The sequence below is a fragment of the Aegilops tauschii genome, chromosome 5, assembly GCF_002575655.3.
Source record: "Aegilops tauschii subsp. strangulata cultivar AL8/78 chromosome 5, Aet v6.0, whole genome shotgun sequence".
Classification (NCBI taxonomy): domain Eukaryota; kingdom Viridiplantae; phylum Streptophyta; class Magnoliopsida; order Poales; family Poaceae; genus Aegilops; species Aegilops tauschii.
Window position 1 is genome coordinate 263570973 of NC_053039.3, and position 26498 is coordinate 263597470.

Genomic DNA, 26498 nt, shown 5'->3' on the forward strand with positions numbered 1-26498 from the left:
TAGATTCGGCCGCGGGAGGCACTTTTATGGAAATCACTTTAGGAGAAGCTACTAAACTCCTAGATAATATTATGGTTAATTATTCTCAATGGCACACTGAAAGATTTACTAATAAAAAAGTGCATGCGATAGAAGAAATTAATGTTTTGAGTGGAAAGATGGATGAACTTATGAAATTATTTGCTAGTAAGAGTGTTTCTTCTGATCCTAATGATATGCCTTTGTCTACTTTGATTGAGAATAATAATGAATCTATGGATGTGAATTTTGTTGGTAGGAATAATTTTGGTAACAACGCGTATAGAGGAAACTTTAATCCTAGGCCTTATCCTAGCAATTCCTCTAATAATTATGGTAATTCCTACAACAATTCTTATGGAAATTTTAATAAGATGCCCTCTGAATTTGAGACTATTGTTAAAGAGTCTATGAATTCTCAAAAGAATTTCAATGCTTTGCTTGAAGAGAAATTGCTTAAAGTTGATGAATTGGCTAGGAACGTTGATAGAATTTCTCTTGATGTTGATTCTTTGAAACGTAGATCTATTCCTCCTAAGCATGATATCAATGAGTCTCTCAAAGCCATGAGAATTTCCATTGATGAGTGCAAAGAAAGAACCGCTATGATGCGTGCTAAGAAAGATTGCTTTATGAAAGTGTGTTCTTCAAATTTCTATGAAAATAAAGATGAAGATCTAAAAGTTATTGATGTGTCCCCTATTTTTTGCAATATGAATCTTGATAATGATGGGATTGAATATGATCCACCTTTACCTAGAAGGCGTTCCAAAAATTCGGAGTTTTTAGATGTTGATGCTAAAATTGATAAAAGTGGGATTGAAGAAATCAAAACCCTAGATATTAATAAACCCACTATTTTGGATTTCAAGGAATTTAATTATGATAATTGCTCTTTGATAGATTGTATTTTCTTGTTGCAATCCGTGCTAAATTCTCCTCATGCTTATAGTCAAGCTTTTACCAAACATATCGTTGATGCTTTGATGCAATCTTATGAAGAAAAACTTGAGTTGGAAGTTTCTATCCCTAGAAAACTTTATGATGAGTGGGAACCTACTATTAAAATTAATATTAAAGATCATGAATGCTATGCTTTGTGTGATTTGGGTGCTAGTGTTTCCACGATTCCAAAAACTTTGTGCGATTTGTTAGGTTTCCGTGATTTTGATGATTGCTCTTTAAACTTGCACCTTGCGGATTCCACCATTAAGAAACCTATGGGAAGAATTAATTATGTTCTTATTGTTGCAAATAGGAACTATGTGCCCGTAGATTTTATTTTTCCTGACATAGATTGCAATCCTTCATGTCCTATTATTCTTGGTAGACCTTTCCTTAGAACGATTGGTGCAATTATTGATATGAAGGAAGGGAATATTAGATTCCAATTTCCATTAAAGAAAGGCATGGAACACTTCCCTAGGAAGAAAATAAAATTACCATATGAATCTATTATGAGAGCCACTTATGTATTGCCTACCAAAGATGGCAATACCTAGATCTATCCTTGCTATTATGACTAGCTAGGGGCGTTAAACGATAGCGCTTGTTGGGAGGCAACCCAATTTTATTTTTAGTTTTTTTTTTGCTTTTTGCTTCTGTTTAGGAATAATTACTTGTTCTAGCCTCTGGTTAGATGTGTTTTTATGTTTTAGTTAGTGTTTGTGCCAAGTTAAACCTATAGGATCTTCTTGGATGATAGTTATTTGATCTTGCAGAAAATTCCAGAAACTTTATGTTCACGAAAATAACTGTTCAAAATCACCAGAACGTGATAAAATATTGATTCCAATTGCTGCTGATCAATAAACAAATTGTCTAGGTCGTCCTATTTTTGCTGATTTTTTGGAGTTCCAGAACTTTGCGTTAGTTACAGATTACTACAGACTGTTCTGTTTTTGACAGATTCTGTTTTTCGTGTGTTGTTTGCTCATTTTGATGAATCTATGGCTAGTAAAAGAGTTTATAAACCATAGAGAAGTTGGAATATAGTAGGTTTAACACCAATATAAATAAAGAATGAGTTCATTACAGTACCTTGAAGTGGTCTTTTGTTTTCTTTCGCTAACGGAGCTCACGAGATTTTCTGCTAAGTTTTATGTGAAGTTTTCAAGTTTTGGGTGAAAGATTTGATGGATTATGGAACAAGGAGTGGCAAGAGCCTAAGCTTGGGGATGCCCATGGCACCCCCAAGATAATCTAAGGACACCAAAAAGCTAAAGCTTGGGGATGCCCCGGAAGGCATCCCCTCTTTCGTCTACTTCCATCGGTAACTTTACTTTGAGCTATATTTTTATTCACCACATGATATGTGTTTTGCTTGGAGCGTCTTGTATTATTTGAGTCTTTGTTTGTTAGTTTACCCCAATCATCCTTCCTGTACACACCTTTTGAGAGAGACACACATGATTCGGAAATTATTAGAATACTCTATGTGCTTCACTTATATCTTTTGAGTTATATAGTTTTTGCTCTAGTGCTTCACTTATATCTTTTAGAGCACTATGGTGGATTTGTTTTATAGAAACTATTGATCTCTCATGCTTCACTTAGATTATTTTGAGAGTCTTAAATATCATGGTAATTTTCTTTTAAAAACCTAATATGCTAGGCATACAAGATTAGTAAAAGAAAAATTATTATGAGTGTGTTGAATACTATGAGAAGTTTGATGCTTGATAATTGTTTTGAGATATGAAGATGGTGATATTAGAGTCATGCTAGTTGATTAGTTATGAATTTGAGAAATACCTGTGTTAAAGTTTGTGATTCCCGTAGCATGCACATATGGTGAACCGTTATGTGATGAAGTCGGAGCATGATTTATTTATTGATTGTCTTCCTTATGAGTGGCGGTCGGGGATGAGCGATGGTCTTTTCCTACCAATCTATCCCCCTAGGATCATGCGCGTAATACTTTGCTTTGATAACTTGTAGATTTTTGCAATAAGTATATGAGTTCTCTATGACTAATGTTGAGTCCATGGATTATACGCACTTTTCTTCCTTCCACCATTGCTAGCCTCTCTAATACCGCGCACTTTTCGCCGGTATCATACACCCACCATATACCTTCCTCAAAACAGCCACCATACCTACCTATTATGGCATTTCCATAGCCATTCCGAGATATATTGCCATGCAACTTACCACCGTTCCGTTTACTATGACACGCTCCATCATTGTCATATTGCTTCGCGTGATCATGTAGTTGACATTGTATTTGTGGCAAAGCCACCGTTCATAATTCTTTCATACATGTCACTCTTGATTCATTGCATATCCCGGTACACCGCCGGAGGCATTCACATAGAGTCATATTTTGTTCTAAGTATTGAGTTGTAACTGTTGAGTTGTAAGTAAATAAAAGTGTGATGATCATCATTTTTAGAGCATTGTCCCAAGTGAGGAAAGGATGATGGAGACTATGATTCCCCCACAAGTCGGGATGAGACTCCGGACGAATAAAAAAAGAGGCCATAAAAAAGAAGAAAAGGCCCAAACAAAAAATGAATGAGAGAAAAAGAGAGAAGGGACAATGTTACTATCCTTTTACCACACTTGTGCTTCAAAGTAGCACCATGATCTTCATGATAGAGAGTCTCTTATGATATCACTTTCATATACTAGTGGGAATTTTTCATTATAGAACTTGGCTTGTATATTCCAATGATGGGCTTCCTCAAAATGCCCTAGGTCTTCGTGAGCAAGCGAGTTGGATGCACACCCACTTAGTTTGTTTTGTTGAGCTTTCATATACTTATAGCTCTAGTGCATCCGTTGCATGGCAATCCCTACTCACTCACATTGATATCTATTGATGGGCATCTCCATAGCCCGTTGATACGCCTAGTTGATGTGAGACTATCTTCTCCTTTTTGTCTTCTCCACAACCACCATTCTATTCCACATATAGTGCTATGTCCATGGCTCACGCTCATGTATTGCGTGAAGATTGAAAAAGTTTGAGAACATTAAAAGTATGAAACAATTGCTTGGCTTGTCATCGGGGTTGTGCGTGATTTAAATATTTTGTGTGGTGAAGATAGAGCATAGCCAGACTATATGATTTTGTAGGGATAACTTTCTTTAGCCATGTTATTTTGAGAAGACATAATTGCTTAGTTAGTATGCTTGAAGTATTATTATTTTTATGTCAAAATTAAACTTTTATCTAGAATCTTTTGGATCTGAATATTCATACCACAATTAAGAATAATTACATTGAAATTATGCCAAGTAGCATTCCACATCAAAAATTCTGTTTTTATCATTTACCTACTCGAGGACGAGCAGGAATTAAGCTTGGGGATGTTTGATACGTCTCCAACGTATCTATAATTTTTGATTGCTCCATGCTATATTATCTTCTGTTTTGGACATTATTGGGCTTTATTATTCACTTTTATATTATTTTTGGGACTAACCTATTAACCGGAGGCCCAGCCCAGAATTGCTGTTTTTTTGCCTATTTCAGAGTTTCGCAGAAAAAGAATATCAAACGGAGTCCAAACAGAATGAAACCTTCGGGAACGTGATTTTTGGAACGAACATGATCGAGAGGACTTGGACCCTACGTCAAGCAATCAAGCAGGAAGCCACGAGGTAGGGGGCGCGCCTACCCCCCCCCCCCCCCATGCGCGCCCTCCACCCTCGTGGGCCCCCTGTTGCTCCACCGACGTACTCCTTCCTCCTATATATACCTACGTACCCCCAAACGATCAGATACGGAGCCAAAAACCTAATTCCACTGCCGCAACCTTCTGTACCCACGAGATTCCATCTTGGGGCCTGTTCCGGAGCTCCTCCGTAGGGGGCATCGATCACGGAGGGCTTCTACATCAACACCATAGCCTCTCCGATGAAGTGTGAGTAGTTTACCTCAGACCTTCGGGTCCGTAGTTATTAGCTAGATGGCTTCTTCTCTCTTTTTGGATCTCAATACAATGTTCTCCCCCTCTCTCGTGGAGATCTATTCGATGTAATCTTCTTTTGCGGTGTGTTTGTTGAGACCGATGAATTGTGGGTTTATGATCAAGTTTATCTATGAACAATATTTGAATCTTCTGAATTCTTTTATGTATGATTGGTTATCTTTGCAAGTCTCTTCGAATTATCAGTTTGGTTTGGCCTACTAGATTGATCTTTCTTGCAATGGGAGAAGTGCTTAGCTTTGGGTTCAATCTTGCGGTGGCCTTTCCAAGTGACAGTAGGGGCAGCAAGGCACGTATTGTATTGTTGCCATCGAGGATAACAAGATGGGGTTTTTATCATATTGCATGAATTTATCCCTCTACATCATGTCATCTTGCTTAAAGCGTTACTCTGTTCTTATGAACTTAATACTCTAGATCCATGCTGGATAGCGGTCGATGTGTGGAGTAATAGTAGTAGATGCAGGCAGGAGTCGGTCTACTTGTCTCGGACATGATGCCTATATACATGATCATACCTAGATATTCTCATAACTATGCTCAATTCTGTCAATTGCTCAACAGTAATTTGTTCACCCACCGTAAAATACTTATGCTCTTGAGAGAAGCCACTAGTGAAACCTATGGCCCCCGGGTCTATTTTCCATCATATTAATCTCCCGACAACAAGCTATTTCTGGCGCCGTTTTTATTTTGTTTACTTTACTTTGCATCTTTATCACAAAAATACCAAAAATATTATCCTATCATATCTATCAGATCTCACTCTCGTAAGTGACCGTGTAGGGATTGACAACCCCTTATCGCGTTGATTGCGAGGATTTATTTGTTTGTGTAGGTGCGAGGGACTTGCGTGTAGCCTCCTACTGGATTGATACCTTGGTTCTCAAAAACGGAGGGAAATACTTACGCTACTTTGCTGCATCACCCTTTCCTTTTCAAGGGAAAACCAACGTAGTGCTCAAGAGGTGGCAATGGGTGCGCTGAGCCAGCTTGGAGAGGAGCTTGTGGATGTTGACGTCCGCCTTGAGACCGAGGGCCTTCGGCTGGTGGACGAGTGGCATCAACTGAAGGTGGCCATCAACCTCGGGCGCCTCCAGCGCGAGCACGCCAACGCGAAGGCCGAAGCATCCCTTGCAACCTCGCGCGAGGCCAGTGCCCGAGCCTTGGAGAAGGCCAGGGAGGCAGACCGCCGCCGCGAAGTTGCCGAGAAGCGCTGGTAGGAGCTCCAGGCCCTGAATGCCTCCCTGGAGCAGCAAGTGGAGGCACGCAGGGCTGCCTTGGCGTCGATGAAGGGGGCACCGTCCGACGAGGAGGAGATCTTGAGCCGCGAGGAAGCGCTGATGTTGGAGGCCACGGAGCGTAGCCTCGATCTTGAGCGGTTGGAGATGAGGGAGCATCAGGTTGCCCAAGCAGAAGATGCTGCCAGCGCGCGCGAGGCCAGGACCCAGGAGGAAGCTGATCGCAGGGTAGCTGAGGCTCGCGCTGATCTTGCCAATATGTACGACCGGAAGCTGAAGTTCACGGAAGCCGAAGCTGAGGACAGGACCACCGCCCTCAGGTCGAGGTTGGCTGGGACGGAGCAGCGCGAGAAGGCCGCCGCGACTGCCTTGATCTCCGTGCAGGCCGAGTTGGCCTCCGCCCAAGCTGAGCTGCTCCCGCTTCAGCAGCGGGTTATCGCTGCCGAGTCCATCGTGCAGCAGAGCAGGGAGGTGGCGATCCGTCGACAGACGTTGCAGCGTGAGCACGCCCCCATGCTCCGGGACCTCAGGACGAGGGCCAACCCGGCGCTGGGCGCCATTTGTGATGAACACGCCCCTCATCCCCACGCGGAAGATTGCGCCGGCCACCTCCGCTTCTTCACCGATGTCGTGACGCGCCTGGAGAACCGGACGGAGAGGGCTCGTGAGCTTGTCGAGGAGAAGAGCTGGGGTCTCCTTGGGCGCGTGTTTTCCCGCATTTTCAGCCATCTCCAGAACATCAATCCTGACTTCGATTTTGACACCGCCATCGCCCTGGTGCCCGAGGTCATCCGAGGCAACCTAGTACACTGGGTGGACGACAAGGTGTATGCCCTAGTCAAGGCCTTTGCTTCTGATGATGAAGCGGTGGTGGTCGTGGCGGATGAGGGCAGCGCGGTCGATGATGGCGAAGATAGCGCCAGTGACAGCGCCAACAGCGTGTCTGGGAGTGATTCGGAAGTCGCGGCGAGCGAGATGTCCGACTGAGCCCGCGCTCCATTATCCTGAACCTGCATGTAAAAGCTTGGGGACAGGCCCTCATGATGTAAGAGCATTTTGGGGAGGGGGAGCCCCTCATGTAAACGGACTATCATTTTACTTCTTAGATTAGGCTTGAAACGTGCTTCTGCGAGCTCACGAGCCTCCTAGGGGCTCGCTGCCGTAATTTACCTTGGTCCAGGCGGGCTTCAAACAGATTTGGCAGCTGCGGATGTGTGTTTCTCTCGAGGAGAGTCCCTTGTAGGCTCGCGAGGTTTTGGGTCTCCTGAGGGATCTGCTGGTCCGCCCGAGTGGGCCTCGCGAGAAGCGGGCGCCAGTTATGGCGGGGTGTGCGCGTAGTGCGTGCATGTCACACTCAGCCCCCGCTCGCGAGGTGCTCGGAAGGGGGAAGGCAGCAAACGCAAATCCCCAAATAAAGCACGAATCCAGAAACTCATGAAATCAACATGAACGAGAAAAGGCACCCCCCGCGATTGCTAATGAAGATTCAACTTAAAATCTAAAATCAAAGGTTGCAAATTTGGGCTACAGAAAAGAGGTCAAAGCAAATAGCCACGTCCGGCACCTAGCTAGTCTTCTTGTCTTCCACCAGCGCGGAGCTAAGTGCTATCACTGGTTGTGAGCATGGTCATTGGGGACAGTGTCGACGGCCAGCGCGGAGCATGGTGCTTCCACTAGGACGTGGGCGGGAGCCCTCGAGGCCTGAGGGCGGCACTCCGGAGACTCCGGGGTGTGTACAACCCCACTCATTATTATGTGAGAGTGTCACGAGCGGAGACCTTCACAGGCGTGAGCCTTACTTCATATCGCCAGACGGGGGCCCCGCCGTGCACAACTCCCGACCACAATTGGGTCGTCCGAAAACCAGGACGAGGCCAAGGGGCAAGGGGGACGCTAGCGGCGCCCCCGACGACAATGGGCCCTCTGCCGGGGGGAAAGGGCTCTCCAGCGCTTCCCCCGGCAGAGAACCTACCTCCGCAGGGTGCCTTGCTCCACGCGGTGCGGGGGAGGCTGTGGCTCTGAGCCCCCCATGCGCAGACCCCGGCGCTCCGCTCCGGCCAAGGGCGGAACCACCACCCTTGGGTCTCTGGCCACCGTCGTGGTCTGGTCCACCTGCAGCCCATGGTTAGTGTACGCTTGCTCCCGTGATACCTGTTGTTCCCTGTCGTCGTCACTGAAGGGGTCGGCGGAGCCTTCGGGCGACTCGTGTAAGGCTCCTGCTTCAAGCATTCCACCGTGCCATCCTGGCTCGAGGAACGCGTCGGGGCCCTCCCCGAGCACGTACTCCGGGTTCACCATGCGGGGCACATAGGCATCGACGGTCGCCCCGCCAGGGCCACCACCTGAGTGCCCCGCGCCTGGAGCTTCCAGCCGTGACACCCGGCCTTGGCGGCTGCCGGGTTGCACTCCAACGCGCCCTTGCAGGGGGCTGCCAGCGCTTGCTCCTGCCCGTGATGAAGTTGCAGTGGTTGGTCGCGCGGCGCCAGTGCCCATGTTGGTGTCGCCGGGTTCCTCCATTGCCCCAGGGGGTGCGCGAGCTCGCTGGGGCCTCGCACACGCCTCAGCTATAACCTGAGGCATGGATAGAGAGCAAAAAGGCGGCTCGCCCCTACAGGCACAGTCCAACAATTCGGCGACGTGTTCCAGCAACGCGTCGCGGCCGCTCTCTGCCAGTCGGCACCGCAGCAGCTCCCGCGCCACTATGAGCGCGGCTCTCATGTTAGCTTGTTCCCGTCGGGTGTGCGGCGCCGTCGCTGCGGCGTAGCTCGAGGCCCTTACGGCGGCCCGCGCACACCGCGGGGTAAGGGTGGAAGGCATCGTACCGCGCCGCCCGCGCCCCGCGGCGCTCAGCGGTGCACGTGCCGCCTGGAGCGCAGAGTTGAGGTCTTCTTGGGCGGACGGTGCCGCCCGGACTAGCCAAGCTGCCCAGTGGTCGGCGTCGGCCCTCAGGTCGCCGGACATCGGTGCCGCGGAATGTTGGCGAGTCTGCTGATGGAAGAGAGGCTTCGGTGCACCCCTACCTGGTGCGCCAAATGTTGGATTTCGGGTTCCGGCAAAACCCTCAAGGTTTGAACACTGGGGTGCGCATGAAGATCTCTCCCTCCCCCTATCTTGATCACTCACCACGATCTCAAAGCTCAGCGCGTCGAACTCGAAGAATAGGGGACACAAGAGTTTATACTGGTTCAGGCCATCGATGTGGTGTAATACCCTACTCCAGTGTGGTGTGGTGGATTGCCTTGTAGGCTGGGGAAGAACAAGTATAAGAGAAGGACAGCCTCCTGAGGAGTGGTGTTCTTGAGCTCGGTGAGCTTGTGTGGTTGAGGATGATCTAAATGATCCGTCCTTTACTAAGGTGGTGGCTAGTCCTATTTACAGAGGCCCGGGTCCTCTCCCCAAATATTAGGCGGGAAGGGATCCCACAACGGCCAATTTGAAGGGGGACAGCTAGTACAAGCTATCCTGACAAAAGGTGGTGTTCGCCTGTCAAAGGCTCTGGTGGTGACGCCGTCGTGGGCTCCGCGATGACCTCCGTCCTGCCGTCCTGCTGGTCTTGGTCTCGTTGCACCGATATGGAAACCTTTGCCTGATGCCTTGGGACTCCTCCCCTGCGCTTGCCCCTTTAGCACCAAAGAGGCAATGGGTACTCTACGCCCGCTGGCGCTCGCCTGGCGCCTACCTGGCCTTGGTCGTCACGGCTTACGTCACGGGAACCTCACGAGGTGCCCCTCGCCTTGATCTCTCCGCTCCTCGCGAGCCAGCCTAGTGAAGCCGCCCCTAAGGAGGTCTTGTGTCATCCGCCTCGTGAGGCTTGGCCCCTCGCGAGGGTCTTCAGTGTTTGCTGGTGAAGATGGGCCATATCAGGCCGCTGCAGGCGCCACGCCATGGGCCACAGGCAGGCAAGTCTGGGGACCCCCGTTCCCAGAACATCGACAGTGGCCGTGTTGAGCATGAACATTATATCTGGATCTTGTTTATTGCGAGACGGTTATTCATTTAAATCGAAGAATAATGGTTGTTCTATTCACAACTCACGCCAACTGGAATACCACAGCGTAATGGTGTGTCCGAACGTCGTAACCATACTTTATTATATACGGTGTGTTCTATGATGTCTCTTACCGATTTACCACTATCATTTTGGGGTTATGCATTAGAGACAGCCGCATTCTCACGTTAAATAGGGCACCATCTAAATTCGTTGAGACGATACCGTATGAACTGTGGTTTGGTAAGAAACCTAAGCTGTGGTTTCTCAAAGTTTGGGGATGCGATGCTTATGTCAAAAGGCCTAAGACTGATAAGCTCGAACCTAAATTGGAGAAGTGCATTTTCATAGGATACCCTAACGGAACTATTGGGTACACCTTCTACCACAGATCCGAAGGCAATATCTTTGTTGCCAAGAATGGGTCCTTTCTAGAGAAGGAGTTTCTCTCGAAAGAAGTGAGTGGGAGGAAAGTAGAACTTGATGAGGTAATTTTACCTTCTCTCGAATTGGAAAATAGCACATCAAAGAAAACCGTTCCCGTGATGCCTACACCAACTAGAGAGGAAGCTAAAGATGATGATCATGAAACTTTAGATCAAGTTACTACTGAACTTCGTAGGTCAACCAGAACACGTTCCGCACCAGAGTGGTACGGTAATCCTGTTCTAGAAGTCATGTTATTAGAGCAAGGCGAACCTACAAACTATGAAGAAGCTATGATGATCCTAGATTTTGACACATGGCTTGGGGCCATGAAATCTGAGATAGGATCCATGTATGAGAACAAAGTGGACTTTGGTGGACTTGCCGATGATCGGCAAGCCATAGAGAATAAATGGATCTTCAAGAAAAAGACTGACACTGATGGTAATGTTACTGTCTACAAAGCTCGAATTTTCGCGAAAGGTTTTCGACAAGTTCAAGGAGTTGACTACGATGAGACTTTCTCACCCATAGCGATGCTTAAGTCTGTCCGAAGCATGTTAGCAATTGCCGCATTCTGTAATTATGAAATCTGGCAAATGGACGTCAAAACTGCATTCCTTAATGGATTTCTTAAAGAGGAGTTGTGTATGATGCAACCAGAAGGTTTTGCCGATCCTAAAGGTGCTAACAAAGTGTGCAAGATCCAGCGATCCATCTATGGACTGGTGCAAGCATCTCGGAGTTGGAATATACGCTTTGATGAGGTGATCAAAGCATATGGTTTTATACAGACTTACGGTGAAGCCTGTATTTACAAGAAAATGAGTGGGAGCTCTGTAGCATTTCTGATTTTATATGTGGATGACATATTGTTGATTGGAAATGATATAGAATTTCTGGATAGCATAAAAGGATACTTGAATAATACTTTTTCAATGAAAGACCTCAGTGACGCTGCTTATATATTGGGCATCAAGATCTAGGGGGATAGATCGAGATGCTTAATAGAACTTTCACAAAGCACGTACCTTGACAAAGTTTTGAAGAAGTTTAAAATGGATCAGTCAAAGAAAGGGTTCTTGCCTGTGTTACAAGGTGTGAAATTGAGTCAGACTCAAAGCCCGACCACTGCAGAAGATAGAGAGAAAATGAAATTCATTCCCTATGCCTCAGCCATAGGTTCTATCATGTATGCTATGCTGTGTACCAGACCTGATGTGTGCTTTGCCATAAGTTTGGCAGGGAGGTACCAAAGTAATCCAGGAGTGGATCACTGGACAGCGGTCAAGAACATCTTGAAGTACCTGAAAAGGACCAAGGATATGTTTCTCGTCTATGGAGGCGACGAAGAGCTCGTCGTAAATGGTTACGTCGATGCTAGCTTCGATACTGATCCGGATGACTCTAAGTCACAAACCGGATACGTATTTATATTGAATGGTGGAGTTGTCCATTGGCGCAGTTCCAAACAGAGCGTCGTGGCGGGATCTATGTGTGAAGCGGACTACATAGCTGCTTCGGAAGCAGCACATGAAGGAGTCAGGATGAAGGAGTTCATATCCGATCTGGGTGTAATACCCAGTGCATCGGGTCCAATGAAAATATTTTATGACAATACTCGAGCAATTGCCTACGAATGAATCCAGGTTTCACAAGAGAACCAAACACATCAAGAGACGCTTCAACTCCATTCGTGAAAAGGTCAAGGATGGAGACATAGAGATTTGCAAAATACATACGGATCTGAATGTAGTAGACCCGTTGACTAAGCCTCTTCCGCGAGCAAAACATGATCGACACCAAGACTCCATGGGTGTTAGATTCATTACAATGTAATCTAGATTATTGACTCTAGTGCAAGTGGGAGACTGAAGGAAATATGGCCTAAAGGCAATAATAAATTTGTTATTTTATATTTCCTTATTCATGATAAAGGTTTATTATTCATGCTAGAATTGTATTGATCGGAAACTTAAATACATGTGTGAATACATAAACAAATACCGTGTCCCTAGTAAGCCTCTACTAGACTAGCTCATTGATCAAAGATGGTAAGGTTTCCTAACCATAGACATGTGTTGTCATTTGATAACGGGATCACATCATTAGGAGAATGATGTGATGGACAAGACCCATCTGTTAGCTTAGCATATGATCGTTCATTTATTGCTACTGCTTTCTTGAATGTCAAATACATGTTCCTTCGACCATGAGATCATGCAACTCCCGAATACCGGAGGAATACCTTGTGTGCTATCAAACGTCACAACGTAACTGGGTGATCATAGAGATGCTCTACAGGTATCTTCAAAGGTGTTTGTTGAGTTGGCACGGATCGAGATTGGGATTTGTCACTCCGAGTATCGGAGAGGTATCTCTGGGCCTTCTCGGTAATACACAACATAATAAGCTTGCAAGCAAATGACTAAGGAGTTAGTTACAAGATGATGTATTACGGAACGAGTAAAGAGACATGCCGGTAACGAGATTGAACTAGGTATGAAGATACGGGCGATCGAATCTCGGGCAAGTAATATACCGACAGACAATGGGAATTACGTATGTTATCATAACGGTTCAACCGATAAAGATCTTCGTAGAATATGTAAGAACTAATATGGGCATCCAGGTTACGATGTTGGTTATTGACCGGAGAGGTGTCTCGGTCATATCTACATAGTTCTCGAACCCGTAGGGTCCACACTCTTAACGTTTGTTGTCGATATAGCGTTATATGAGTTATATGATTTGGTGACCGAATATTGGTCGGAGTCCTGGATGAGATAATGGACATTACGAGAAGCTTCGGAATGGTCCGGAGGTAAAGATTGATATATAGGACGATGATATTCGGACACCGGAAGAGTTTCGGAGTGCACCCGGTAGTCATCGGGTCACTGGAAGGGGTTCCGGACACCCCCGGGTGGTCTATGGGCCTAATGGGCCAAGGGGAGAGACACACCAGCCCACAAGGGGCCTGGCGCGCCCCTCTCCCTGGCCGCCGGCCCTAGGGAAGGAAAGGTGGGAGGGCTAGCCCCTCCTGCCTTCCCCTCCACATGGGAGAAAGGAAGGGGGGCGACACCCTCCCCTGCCTTTCCCCGCGCGCCTAGAAAGGCAACTGGGCGCGGCTAGGGGCAGGACCCCAAGTGGGATTCAGCCCCACCTGGGGCGCCTCCTTGGCTGCTCCACCCTCCCCCGCCTATATATATGTGGGAGGGGGCGCCACATAAGCCACGACAATCTCTTAGCCGTGTGCGGCGCCCCTCTCCACAGTTTCCTCCCTCGGTCATATTTTCGTTGTCCTTAGGCGAAGCCCTGCGGATATAGCATCACTACCACCGTCACCACGCCATCATGCTGCCGGAACTCATCCACTACTTCGCCGTCTTGCTGGATCAAGAAGGCGAGGACGTCACCGAGCTGAACGTGTGCTAAACGCGGAGGTGCCGTACGTTCGGTACTTGATCTATTGGATCGCGAAGAAGTTCGACTACATCAACTGTGTTACTAAATGCTTCCGCTAACGGTCTATGAGGGTACGTAGACACACTCTCCCCTTCCTTGCTATGCATCTCCATGGATAGATCTTGCGTGTGCGTAGAATTTTTTTTGTTTTCCATACAACGTTCCCCAACACTAAGTACTGTTGCAAACCTATTCATATTTTATTATTTCATTATACCTACTGTATTCTAACTTTACCATGGCTTATACCCCTCGATACAATCCATAGATTTATCAAAATAAGCACACAATGCAATGAAAACAGAATCTGTCAAAAACAGAACAGTCTGTAGTAATCATGGAACTTAGTACTTCTGTAACTCCAAAAATTCTGAAAAAATAGGAAAATGTGCGCAATTTGTATATGAATCTTTTGTAAAACAAATCAGAGCAAAAGAACGTTTCTGTGATTTTCTAAAATTCTGCTAGTGAGCGCAAAAGTTCCTGTCTTTCAGCAAGATCAAATCAACTATCACCCAACATGACCCCAAAGGCTTAGCTTGGCACAAAAACTAATTAAAACATAAAAACACAATCAAAACAGAGGCATGATTGTGCAAACACTCAAGAACAGAAAAAGGCAAAAATAAATTTTATTCATTGGGTTGCCTCCCAACAAGCGCTATCGTTTTACGACCCTAGCTAGGCATAATGCATAGATTCAAGTATTGTCATATTTCTTCTCATTCTCCGTAGATGTGTTCTTGTCAGGAGATTTTGCAAAAATAACTTGAAACACATTATCCATAGTAATTTTAGCATTATCAAGTTGCCCATCTACGTATCCCTTTTGATTTCCGGCAACAATCCAAGAATACTGTTGATTGAAAACCTGTTGGATTATATCTAAATCAGGGTTCTCATAAAAAATTGATTATTTCCAAGCAAATGTCTTAGCATATAATCACTATTATAAAGGATCTCATTTATCACCGGTTTCTCATGGTTCATACCATAGAAATAAAAAAAATCCTAGCCTCCCGTACTATGTGATCAAATTCATTCATAAGAACAAGGGTAGATAGCTTTTTAGCTTTCGGATTCTTGATAGCGAGTAGCTCATAAAACAATCTCTACAAGGTAGGGAGGGTACAGATAAATCTATTTTCAAGTTTCAGAAGTAGTGCTGAAATAGCTTCTGCATAAGATTTAGTTCTTTTAAGTATAGGAATATCATCAAGAGTTAAATTTGCAACACAATTGAAAAATTATTGGATATGTTCTTTCCCCATAACATTCCCTTGCCCCAAAACAAAAGTTTTAGCATCCAGATTGCCAGATCGTCCAATTTTAGGAGTTAGGCCATCATTTGTTTCCGCCATACCAAAATCACTCATGATGACTAGTTTAAGCAAATCAGAGATTTGACGAGAAAAAGGCGAACGAAAAAGAGGGCGAATAAAACGACAAATTTTTGTGAAGTGGGGGAGATGAAAACTAGAGGAAAATGGCAAATAATGTAAATTGCAAGGAGATGAGTTTTGTTATTAGGAACCTGATAGATGTTTATGATGTCTCCCCGGCCACGGCGCCAGAAATTCCTTTTGATGTAGTTTGAACTACGTCGGTATTTCCCCAAAGAGGAAGGGATGATGCACCACACCTACGGTAGGTATTTCCCTCGGTTATGAAACCAAGGTTATCGAACTAGTACGAGAACCAAGCAACACTATGTAAACGGTAACTGCACACAAAGAACAAATATCTACAACCTGACGTGTAAAAGGGGTTGTCAATCCCTCTCGGGTAATGGTGCCAGAAATTGTCAAGTTGACGGGATAAAATTATGGTAGATTAATGGATGCAAATAACGGCAAATAAAATTCAGCAAGGTATTTTTGGATTTTTGATAATATAGATCTGAAAATAAAGATGCAAATAAAGAAAAAGGCAAATAGCAATATAGATATGTAAATATATGATGGGAAAATAGACCCGGGGGCCATAGATTTCACTAGTGGTTTCTCTCAATAAAATAGCACACAGGGTAAACAAATTACTGTTCGGCAATTGATAGAACATCAAATAATTATGACGATATCCAGTCAATGATCATTATATAGGCATCACGTCCAAGATTAGTAGACCGACTCCTGCCTGCATCTACTACTATTACTCCACACATCGACCGCTATCCAGCATGCATCTAGTGTATTAAGTTCATGGAGAAACAGAGAAATGCAAATAAGAACGATGATATGATGTAGATGAGATCTATTCATGTAGAAATAGCCCCCATCTTGTTATCCTTAATAGCAACGATACATGCATGTCTTGCTGCCCCTTCTGTCACTGGGAAAGAACACCGCACGATCGAACCCATCACAAAGCACCTCTTCCCATGGCAAGAAAAATCGATCTAGTTGGCCTAACTAAACCAAAAATTCGAAGAAGAAATACGAGGCTATAAGTAATCATGCATATAAGAGATCAAAGAAGACTCAAATAACTTTCATGGATATAGATCTGATCATAAACTCAAAGTTCACCGGATCCCAAAAAACACACCGCAAAAAGAGTTACATCAAATAGATCTCCAAGAGACAATTGTATTGAGAATCAAAAAGAGAGAAGAAGCCATCAAGCTACTGCCTACGGACCCATAGGTCTTTGATGAACTACTCATGCATCATCGGAGAGGCACCAATGAGGATGATGAACCCCTCCGTGATGGTGTCTAGATTGGATCTCGTGGTTCTGGAACTTGCGGCGGCTGGAATTGTTTTTCGTTGACTCCCCTAGGGTTTCTGAAATATTGGGGTATTTATAGAGCGAAGAGGCGGTGCGGGATGCCACCGAGGTGGGCACAACCCATCTGGTCTAGGCGCGCCCTTGTGGGTTGTGCCCCCTCGGGGCTCCCCTCTAGTACTTCTTTGGCCCATGTGGTGTCTTCTGGTCCAAAAAATCTCCAAAAAGTTTCGCTGCATTTGGACTCCGTATGGTACTGATATTCTGCGAAGTAAAAGACAAGCAAAAAATAGCAACTGGCAGTGGGCACTATGTCAATAGGTTAGTCCCAAAAAATGATATAAAGTTGCTATAAAATGATTGTAAAACATCCAAGAATGATAATATAACAACATGGAACAATCAAAAATTATAAATATATTGGAGACGTATCAGACTTCTCCAAAAATACTTCAACAACGTCAAGTTGCTCTGGGGCTACTAGCACTGGAATGATAACTTCCTTGGTGCCAGCTTGCTATATAGGTTCATCTTCATGAGGTGGAGGCAGTGGAACCTGCTGCAAGGGTGCACTGGAGTTTAGTGGAATAGCATCAACTACAACATTCTGAAGGTGGCGGTCCTTGTTTTCCTTCAGCTTGCTGACTCTTGCCTGTGCCTTCTGACATTTTTCTTCTTGGATCCTTCTATGAGCAAGACCAGCCTTGCGGTCAATCTCCTCGTTCCTCATATCACACAGTTGAGAGATATCCATCTGCATCCTAGAATGCCAATCAACATTCTCGTTTCGAATGACACTCAAGGCCTTTGTGATATCAACAATCTTCTTGCTCAGACCTTTCTACTCATATTCAGTCTTGGCTTCCTTCTTGATTTTCTCAAGCACTTGCTTGTCAGCGAGTGCTTTATTGAGCTTCTTCGAGTTTTTTCTCAGCTCAGCAAAGTGCTTCATTACCATTTCGGTAACATCATCAGGCAGTCCCAAACTCCTCAATTCATCAGATTTCGCAACATATGCCGCGCTATAAATGATATCGCTGAATAGCTTGAAATCATAGTTTGTCCTTTGTGGAAGCAGGAACACTGGACTTGGCTTTCTCGGGAGATGCATAGACTTTCTCTTCGCTGCGGTCTTTGTCAAAGTTCTCGGCACAGCAGAACCCAAAGGTTCATTAGAGACTGGTGGTGGAGCATGTCTGGGCGAGCGCCTTGGCGAGGGTAAAACTTTCACAGGAGAGGGACTATATTTAAGTCAAAGGGATCATTTTTGCATTTTAACAGAAGCACCCAAATTTTTCGGTTAATCAATCTGCGGTTCATCTAAAACAAATGCTTTTCTAAATTATTCATATCTTTTAAACCGTAACTCCGATTTTAACATGTTATATATGAAATTTGATTATAAAAATATGTAGAATCTAAATGTAATATTATTTTACCTGTTAAATATTTTAAAATATTATTTTGGGTGCAAACTTAATCTATAGCACATGGTCCATTTTTCTTCCGTACCGGCGGCGATCCGGATTGCAAATAAACAACCACTAAAACCAGATTGAGACGAAAGAAAACATCGACAGCCACGCACGCACACCTCTGAAAAAAAACCTCGCAGGGGAATAACAACATATTTATCATCTTATTTCGAATGAGCACGCGTGCGCGCATGAGAGAGACACCTTAAAACTGACCACATTCAAACATGTTATGGTTGTATGAGCACTCAGGCCACCACCGATGAGGGTGAAGGAGGATAGGCGGCAACACAAATGTGATGCCCTGTTAAAATAAAGGGTGTGCACCTATTGAGGTTTTGATTCGTAATTATTGGGTTAAAGTGTGTTTTCTTTATGAGAGGTCACATATGGAGAGTTGGTTCTGGAGCAAGTATTAATATTTGGGAGGACCATTGGATGCCTAGTAGTCCAAGCAGGAAGGTGATAACTCCAAAGGGACAATGTTTGATGCAAACAGTGAATGAGTTGATTGACCCATATACGGGACAATGGGATGAGCTGCTGGTTAGAGACAACTTTCTTAGTGTGGACGCAGAAAGAATTTTAAAGATTCCCTTGAGCTCTAACATGACTTATGATTTCGTTGCATGGCAGTTCACAAAATCACATATGTTTTCTGTTCGCTCAGCATACTATGTTGAGTGGAAACACCAGTATGGTGCACAAACTAGAAGAAGCGATGGGCAAGGATCAATGAATATTAATCCTGTTTGGGACATCTTGTGGAGACTCCAACTACCTAGTAAGGTAAAAATCTTTGCCTGGCGTGCTTTGCATGGGATTGTCCCTGGTATGGCAGTACTAGCACATCGACATATTAAGGTACAACCGCAATGTCCTGTGTGTAAGCAAGGAGCAGAAGATATGTGTCATTTGATGTTCACATGTAGAAGGGCAAAAAAAGTCTGGACAGAACCGGGAATGCAACTGTTAATAGAAGAAGTGATTAATATTGACAGGTCAGGAAGCATTATTCTTGAGGAGCTTATCACACGGCCAGCGAGCCATGCTCCTGTGTTTGGCCGATTGGACCTCATGGAATCTTTGATCGTTGGTGCATGGTATATTTGGTGGCAGCAAAGAGAGTTTCTGAAGGGAGAAAAAGTCCTTAATCCTACAAGTACTGCATTCGCTATCCTGGCAATCACAAGTAATTTCAGTCGAGCCACTAATCTGAAGGAACCAGAGAAGGTGTTGTGGAAGAAACCTCCAGGTAACTTGTACAAGCTAAACGTCGATGCAACTTACTTTGAGAATGGTATGGGTGCGGCAGCTGCTGTTCTCCGAAACAGTTGTGGTGAGGCTGTGGCGGGGGCGTCGTGGCTGCTAACTCATCTCCATGATGCCACAACAGCTGAGGCGATCGCACTTCAGCGAGGGCTGGAACTGTTGGAAGACCTTGTTTGTCAACCGGTGATTGTTGAATCAGATTCGGTGGAAATTATTCAAGCTTGCAATGGTGTGATTGAAATATGGAGCCCTTACTCAGCTATTTTGACGAATTGCTTTCGAAAGGCTCTCTGTATAGGTGACGTTTCTTTCACGCATTGTCCTAGGGAGGCTAATTTATCGGCGCACAACCTAGCTAGACATAGTTCTGTATAGCTAGACATAGTTTTGTTTGGGATGGTGATCCCCCTGGGATTTTATTTTCGGACACTGTGGATGATGCAACTTTGATTGAGTTAATAAAGTGCGCCAAGTGGCTTTTCCTAAAAAAAACGTGTTTTATTTTTTTCTCTCGTTGCAACGAACAGACTCTTTTACTAGTAATACATATATGAGCATAACAGAGCTACTATATATTTGCAGCACCACATATACAATCATTATACATTGGCAAAGAAATCAACAATAGTTACAGTCAAAATCTATACACTTGCCAACATATATTGATCGAAGAAGGCAGTGCATCATCTAGTGTAGACTGCTAGCAATCAACTAGTGTAGACTACAACTTATTTAATTCGCAACCAAGCTTATAACGCTAATACTACCGTGGACTAGCTACCAACAATGACGCGATCCATCACAGTATATACAGATATCGTCATCCATATATTCATCGCCACTCCAGAATTATTCTCGAGGGGAGCAGCGGTCCAAAACCGCCGTCTTCCTTCGCCGCCGTCGCTGCTGCTGCGCCGTCCTCACAGGCCACTAGTCTAAGAGCAGAGCTGCTCGCGTGCTTGCTGTGCTTGAGCTTCAGCTCTTCGAGGCTCCTGGCGAACACCTGCTCCAGCCAGGCCCGCAGAGGCCGCCTCCAGTCCTCCGATGCCCATGAGGCCGCAAGCATTTGCTCCATCGCGCCATCGCCTACCTCCAACGTGCAGCCCGAGCCCAGGATGCTGCCTAGCACGTTGCTCAGCTCTTGCAGGATGTCGTTGGCGAGTTTGCCAAAGTCGAACGCCTTGAATTCGATCTCTCCGTCGACCAAACCCAGGAGGCTGTCGATGGACTCGTCTGGATTGTCGTTGCTGCTGCTGTCGTCGGCGTCAGCGTCGCTCGATCCATCCTCGCCGACGGGGAGGTTCAGGTCGAACGGCACACTTGATGTTCTGTGTGGCCGCTTGGGATTGCTCGGTGATTCTAGCAGCTTTTCTTGGTCGTCAGAAACGTCGAGCTTCCGCTTACTGACACAGCCAGAGTACACAGAAGCCTGAAGTTTGGTGAGAGGGGAAACTACCACCTTACTGCTACTAGGGCCTCTGCTGGTGATCGCCGTGCCTGATTCTATCAAGATCTTCAGTTGCTGTCCTCTAGCAGCCAGGATCTTCTCTTCGGAGAAAGTATGCCCCTCTTCCACCCCAACCGAGACATTTTTGCTGCATCGTGCCAATCTTGTTGACAATATTACTATGGAGTCATTAATGGCAACTTCCTTGCCGCGCATGTCTCGGAATCTACCGGTGTCAACGGCATGAGAGAGACTGTCCTGAATGAGGCAGTCAGCTTTATCAATGTTGTCGAGGAAGATCACACAGCGCCGCTTCTTGCTCAACTCATCGACGATGCAATCTATGCCAGTCTTTCCTCTGAAACTTGAGCCGCCCCAATCCTGGAGGCTCAGGTCCAGATAAATGAAGCTGTCTTCGCTGCCGTGCACGAGCTCTGCCAATGCCGCGGCAACTCTCCGCTTGGCCATGCTGTCGAAACCATGAAAACTGAACCAGATGTCGTTCTTCCTGCTTGTGCCGCGGCGCCTCTCTGTTGACTGGCAGCCAACAATGGATCCACAAATAGCACTCAGGGCTTCCTCCTGCCTTCCGACTACCTTGAACAGGCGTTCCACGAGTAGCTTGTAGTCGCTCAAATCAGAACCTTGTACTGAAAGGTGTGAAGGCTTTCGCCATTGGCCAAAGGCAGACACGCCTCCTGAAGCTGGTGAATGCAGAGCACTAGGTGATGGTTGCCCCATATTTGTGGAACCCCGGGAGCTACGAGACTGTGCAAAGGGCTGTGGGGGCTTCATATTCAAATCATCCACCTTACTGGGTGTCAAGTGGGTAGACTTCTCTGCATCCACTGCATGTTTCCAGCTCACAGAACTTGTACCCTTGGAAGAAGATCCACGGGGCGTGCTCAACACCAAGTCCGTTGCCACGGATGCAGCAGCTGATGGCGACATGCGATCTTCACGATCATGGCAGCTTGACAAGTGTTCTTGCCGCAACTGCGCATGCCTGTCTTGAAATTGCTCATCACCCTTTGAATGCCTCCCTTGAAGATTCAACACAAGGCCTTCGTTCCTTTGGTTGGAGATAGATGGAGGTGAAACACTCTTGTTTGGGGTTGCATTCGTATGTGTAGCAGATACTGCAGAAGGCCTAATAACCTCCCTTTGAAGTGTAACCGACTCGGAACCTTTGCTCAGAATTGCTGATCTTTCTGTGTCAACAGGAACACCAGTATAATGTGGGAATACCTGGTAAGGACCTGTGTTGATCCTCTGGCTTCCTTGGTGGAGCCGCAGGCAGTACTCGTTCCACTTCTTCTGCAGATTCAATATTTTTGATTTCAACACCATCTGATCATCTCTAACCTGCACTGAAGAAAAACTGCACATCTTTTATACCAATGAGATGCAAAATTATCCATGTATTTAACATGCTGTGCGTGCGCGTTTTTACTGCTGTACTAAAAACGTTTCAAAAGACATAAATAGCTTCACACCTTGATTGCATCAAGTCCACTGTTAAGACCCATCATGCTGCCATTCTGAAGCAGGGAAGGCAGACCTCCCTGGTGATGGCCTTCAGCTGTAATGCCACTCCCTTTAACGATTGTTGTGACTTCTTGCTCACATCTATCATTGCACGGTTGACACCGGAGGGTTTGCGGGCAAGGGTGCGCTGCGAGGCTGTTAGACTCATAGGAACCATTGACAAGTCCACCAAAAGGAAGGAACGATTCCACCAAGCTGCAAATTACAAGATTGAAACTCTTAGGTCTAGTTGATGAAAGAAACTGCAGTACATGACACTATGACAGAAGCCAGACCAAGTACAATGAACTATTTCTGATTCCACAGCAACTTTAGGTACAGCTAGTCATACCATTGATACATTTATGACCCCAATTTTGGCTGGGCATTAGAATGTCCGGTCAGAGAACAAATTTGCTGCACTAGGCGAACCCTAACTCTTTCTCGTGAAAATGCATTTTTTTAGTGTCTCTTACCCTTTTCATCAAGCTGTTATAAATTGCAAGTGCATGGATTTTATGGCAATAAAACCTCTACTATATTGCCATATGTAGTAGTATAAATGTACAACGAACATCTAAAGGATCAAATGATATGAGAATTGAAATTTGAAAGATCAGCAAGCAGAACTTATCAGATAAGGAACAAACAGCCAGCCAAGGAATTACTGAAGAATATGGCTAGTACCCATCAAATAAAATTAAAAACAAGATGGGTCGAATGTCTGAAACTACTAGACATCACATTATCAACCCAGATGCAGTAAGTGCATATAAAGAATCTTCATGTAATAATCAAGTTTAGTTAGTAATGTATCCAAAAGAATATACTGCATGGAAACACTCCATGTCTTAAGCACCACTAGTCAATGATAAAACCATCATTGTATATTTTAGATAAGATGTCCGTGGACTCTTGGCTCTGACCAGTACAAACCAAATCATCTTTCAAGTATATACTATCCGAATTCAAGATGAAACAATTCTGAAATACATAACAAAATTCGAGTTCCATTTTCCCCACCGCGGAACACTTGAATAGTACAGTATCAGAAAGAAAAGGAAAATGTGCAGAGAATGAACTGAACCATAGATGGAACAACCACAATAACACAGCTTCAGTTTGACGTACTTCATAAAATACGGTAACAAGCATGAACACATTGACCGCTTAAGTAAGCATATCCGGGCAGGTAAAACCACTATAAACTGTCGGCAGGAGAAAATGGTTCTACTAGCTAGTACATAGATTATATATTTAATAAAGACCTTATTGAGCTACGTGCACTCCACTAGTAATTACAGTACACTCAAATGAAGCATGCATCGCTGAAGAATACCCAATGCTACGATGGGCGTACACGCTTATATGGAATGAAAACATCAACTAAAATCAAGGGCATAAACTACTACTAGTAGGTCAGACAAGAAGCATCGTACGTGTAGTAATTTCGAATTAAGAAACATCCGGATAATAAACTAAGCACCGAGACCAGTCAGCCACCAAATGGTTGCCAATCAAACCCTAAGCATAAACAATTACAATGAAAGATATATACGTGCAAAAGTGAAAGGGCTTCTTCACCTTGCGGACTTGGATAAAGGAGATGCCGTGGTCGCCGGAGGCATGAGTCCGCCGGCGCGCACCGCCGTGATCGGCAGCAGCTGGAGCTCCCAGTCCTTGTCAACCAAGGGGAACTTGGACAGGAAGGTGAGGTAGGTCTCGTAGGTGGCCGACCACCCCATCACCCAGACACGCCCCTCTCTGTGCGTCTCCAGCACTCGCGTCACCTCCGCCACCACGCGGCGCCCCCTCTCCTGGAGCTCGCCGTCATCGGGAACAAGTTCTCTGAGATCACCGATGCTTATGACGAGGCCGGAGGTGGCGCTAGCCATCGCCGCCTCCACGCCGAGTTCTGTTTGGTCGATGGAGTTTGGACCGACGGGGAGGACGCGGTACGGCGAGGCCGCGGCGAAGTCCGCTGCGGCGGACGCGGCCCCGACACCCACGAGCATGGGGTTGCGGCCCCGGGCGAGGATCTCGGCGATGCGGCGGCCGTTCTCCTCGCCGGCGCCGCCGGCAATGCTCCCGGCGGGCGAGGGCACGTCGGCGTCGTCGGCGGAGGCGAAGCTGCAGAGAAAGAGAGGCGGCGGGCGGGCCCGCGTAGGGAGGCGGCCGAGCAGCGGCATGGGCGGCGCGGGGCGGAGGATGGCGAGCTTGATGTCGGCGCTGCGGAAGCCGGCGTCGTCGAAGACGCGGCTGACGACGGGGTCGTCGAGGATGGCGAGCAGGAGCTGCGAGAGCTCGACCCTGACCTGCGAGGCGGCGGTGGCGGCCTGGAAGGCGGCCTGGTGGTAGAAGTGGTAGGTGTCCGGGTTGCGGCGCTGGTTGGCCTGCGAGCGCTTGATGGCCGCCATGAGCGAGTTGGACACGGGCGGCTCCGGCTGGTCGTCGGCGGACGAGGACGCGGCGGAGGGGAGCCTGTCGAGGGAGACGGCGAAGCAGAGCTCGAGCGCCTTGAGCTGCACGCGCGGGGAGTAGGCGGCGCTGCGGGCCCGCGCGAGCGCGTCGCGGAGGAGCGGCGGGGCCTGCTGCGCGAGCAGCGCGGCGACGAGGTGGAGCGACGTGGTCTGCGCGTGCACCCTGCGCCGCGCGGACACGACCGCCGCGTCGAGAGCCGTCACGGCCGCCGGCGACAGGCACTGCCTCGCCGCGGCCACCGGCGTGGGCATCTCTCCGCGGGCGCACGGGGGGGATTTTCGGCGGGGACCTGACTGGCTGCGACTAGTACTTTTCACCGGGCATGGGGCGCAACCGCGCAAGCGTAAAACCAACTCCCGAGCCCGAGGGGTAAACCGCCAACGACAGCGAGAATCGCTTCGGATTTTTGGGTTTCCGGGGTGGGGATAATAATCGGCTCGGAGTGAAGGTGGATTGCTTGCTTATAAACCACGACGGATATCTTCTGGTTCCTCTTTTTATGGTTTTTGGCGTGGTGAGGCCCATCGGGGTGGGGAAATTTGGTGGGGTGGAGCATATATGCGGATGCGGCAGCCCTCGTCACACACTGTAGCCTAGCGGCAGTGCAAGTGCGGATTGAGATCGAGATTCCTCCTCCTTTTGGCCATTGCCCCGCCCGCCGTGCTCTGTCGTGTACTCCTCCCCATCCTAGCTGCTGCAGCATGATTGTTCCCTTCCATTTACCGCACACTGGCATGAGATCATGTATAGCCCAGGCCTAGAAGATGCCCAACGCAATGGGATCTAGCATAAGCTATTAACAGGATGCATGCACACTGCCTCCCTCTTGAATTCCCAGCTAGTGAAGTGCTCATATGGTCCTCCGATGGTTTTTGCACGACCAATTATTGGCCCCCGACGCGGTCCAACTACATGTTTCTAATTGGAATTTCAGCCTATTCTAATTGTGGAATCCACCTTGAGCGGGGAAAAAACGTCTTTTTTTTTGTGTGGCTTGAGAAACGAACCGCATCTTTAGCTCGATGTAGACGTCTATTGTTCTGTTTGTTGTTAGGCTTACATCACATTCGTCCGATTTTGTTGTCGACCCGTGCTGTCAAAGACGCGCCGAAAGATATTTGTGTGTCTCCAAATTGATTTGTTCCTCGTCTCCAGCCACACATGCATCTTGGTTTTAATGTGTTCCTCATATGAGTGGATTCAGCAATGTACATAGTATTTTCTTTAATGATGGAAAGCAATGTACATAATAGAGATAGGTCTAGAGAGAATCCACTAGAAATGTTGCCTTTGTGCTTACAGTGGGCTCTGGCCCTACCAATTAGTGACAAGTGGTGTGTGTGATGATGTTTAGATAACTTACAGAGAGAGACTTAGAATCTTTACGGTGTGCTGCAATCCATATCGATGTGGACATAACTTACACACAAAAATTCATGAAAGTGATGCTTCCTAAAACATTTTCTTACGAAAGAATGTAAATTATCAATT

At 46.4% G+C, this 26498-nt stretch overlaps 1 protein-coding gene across 1 annotated transcript; it reads right to left on the reverse strand.

Annotated features, from left to right (window-relative positions):
- Nucleotides 1-20103: 20103 nt before the first annotated feature.
- Nucleotides 20104-25824, reverse strand: LOC109732812 (protein DWARF 53). Its single transcript, XM_020292013.4, has 3 exons — nt 24111-25824; nt 22496-22742; nt 20104-22364 (listed from the first exon to the last, which is right to left on the reverse strand). Exons 1-3 carry the CDS (start codon nt 25256-25258, stop codon nt 20385-20387), a joined length of 3375 nt encoding a protein of 1124 aa, XP_020147602.1. The 5' UTR covers nt 25259-25824; the 3' UTR covers nt 20104-20384.
- Nucleotides 25825-26498: the final 674 nt, after the last annotated feature.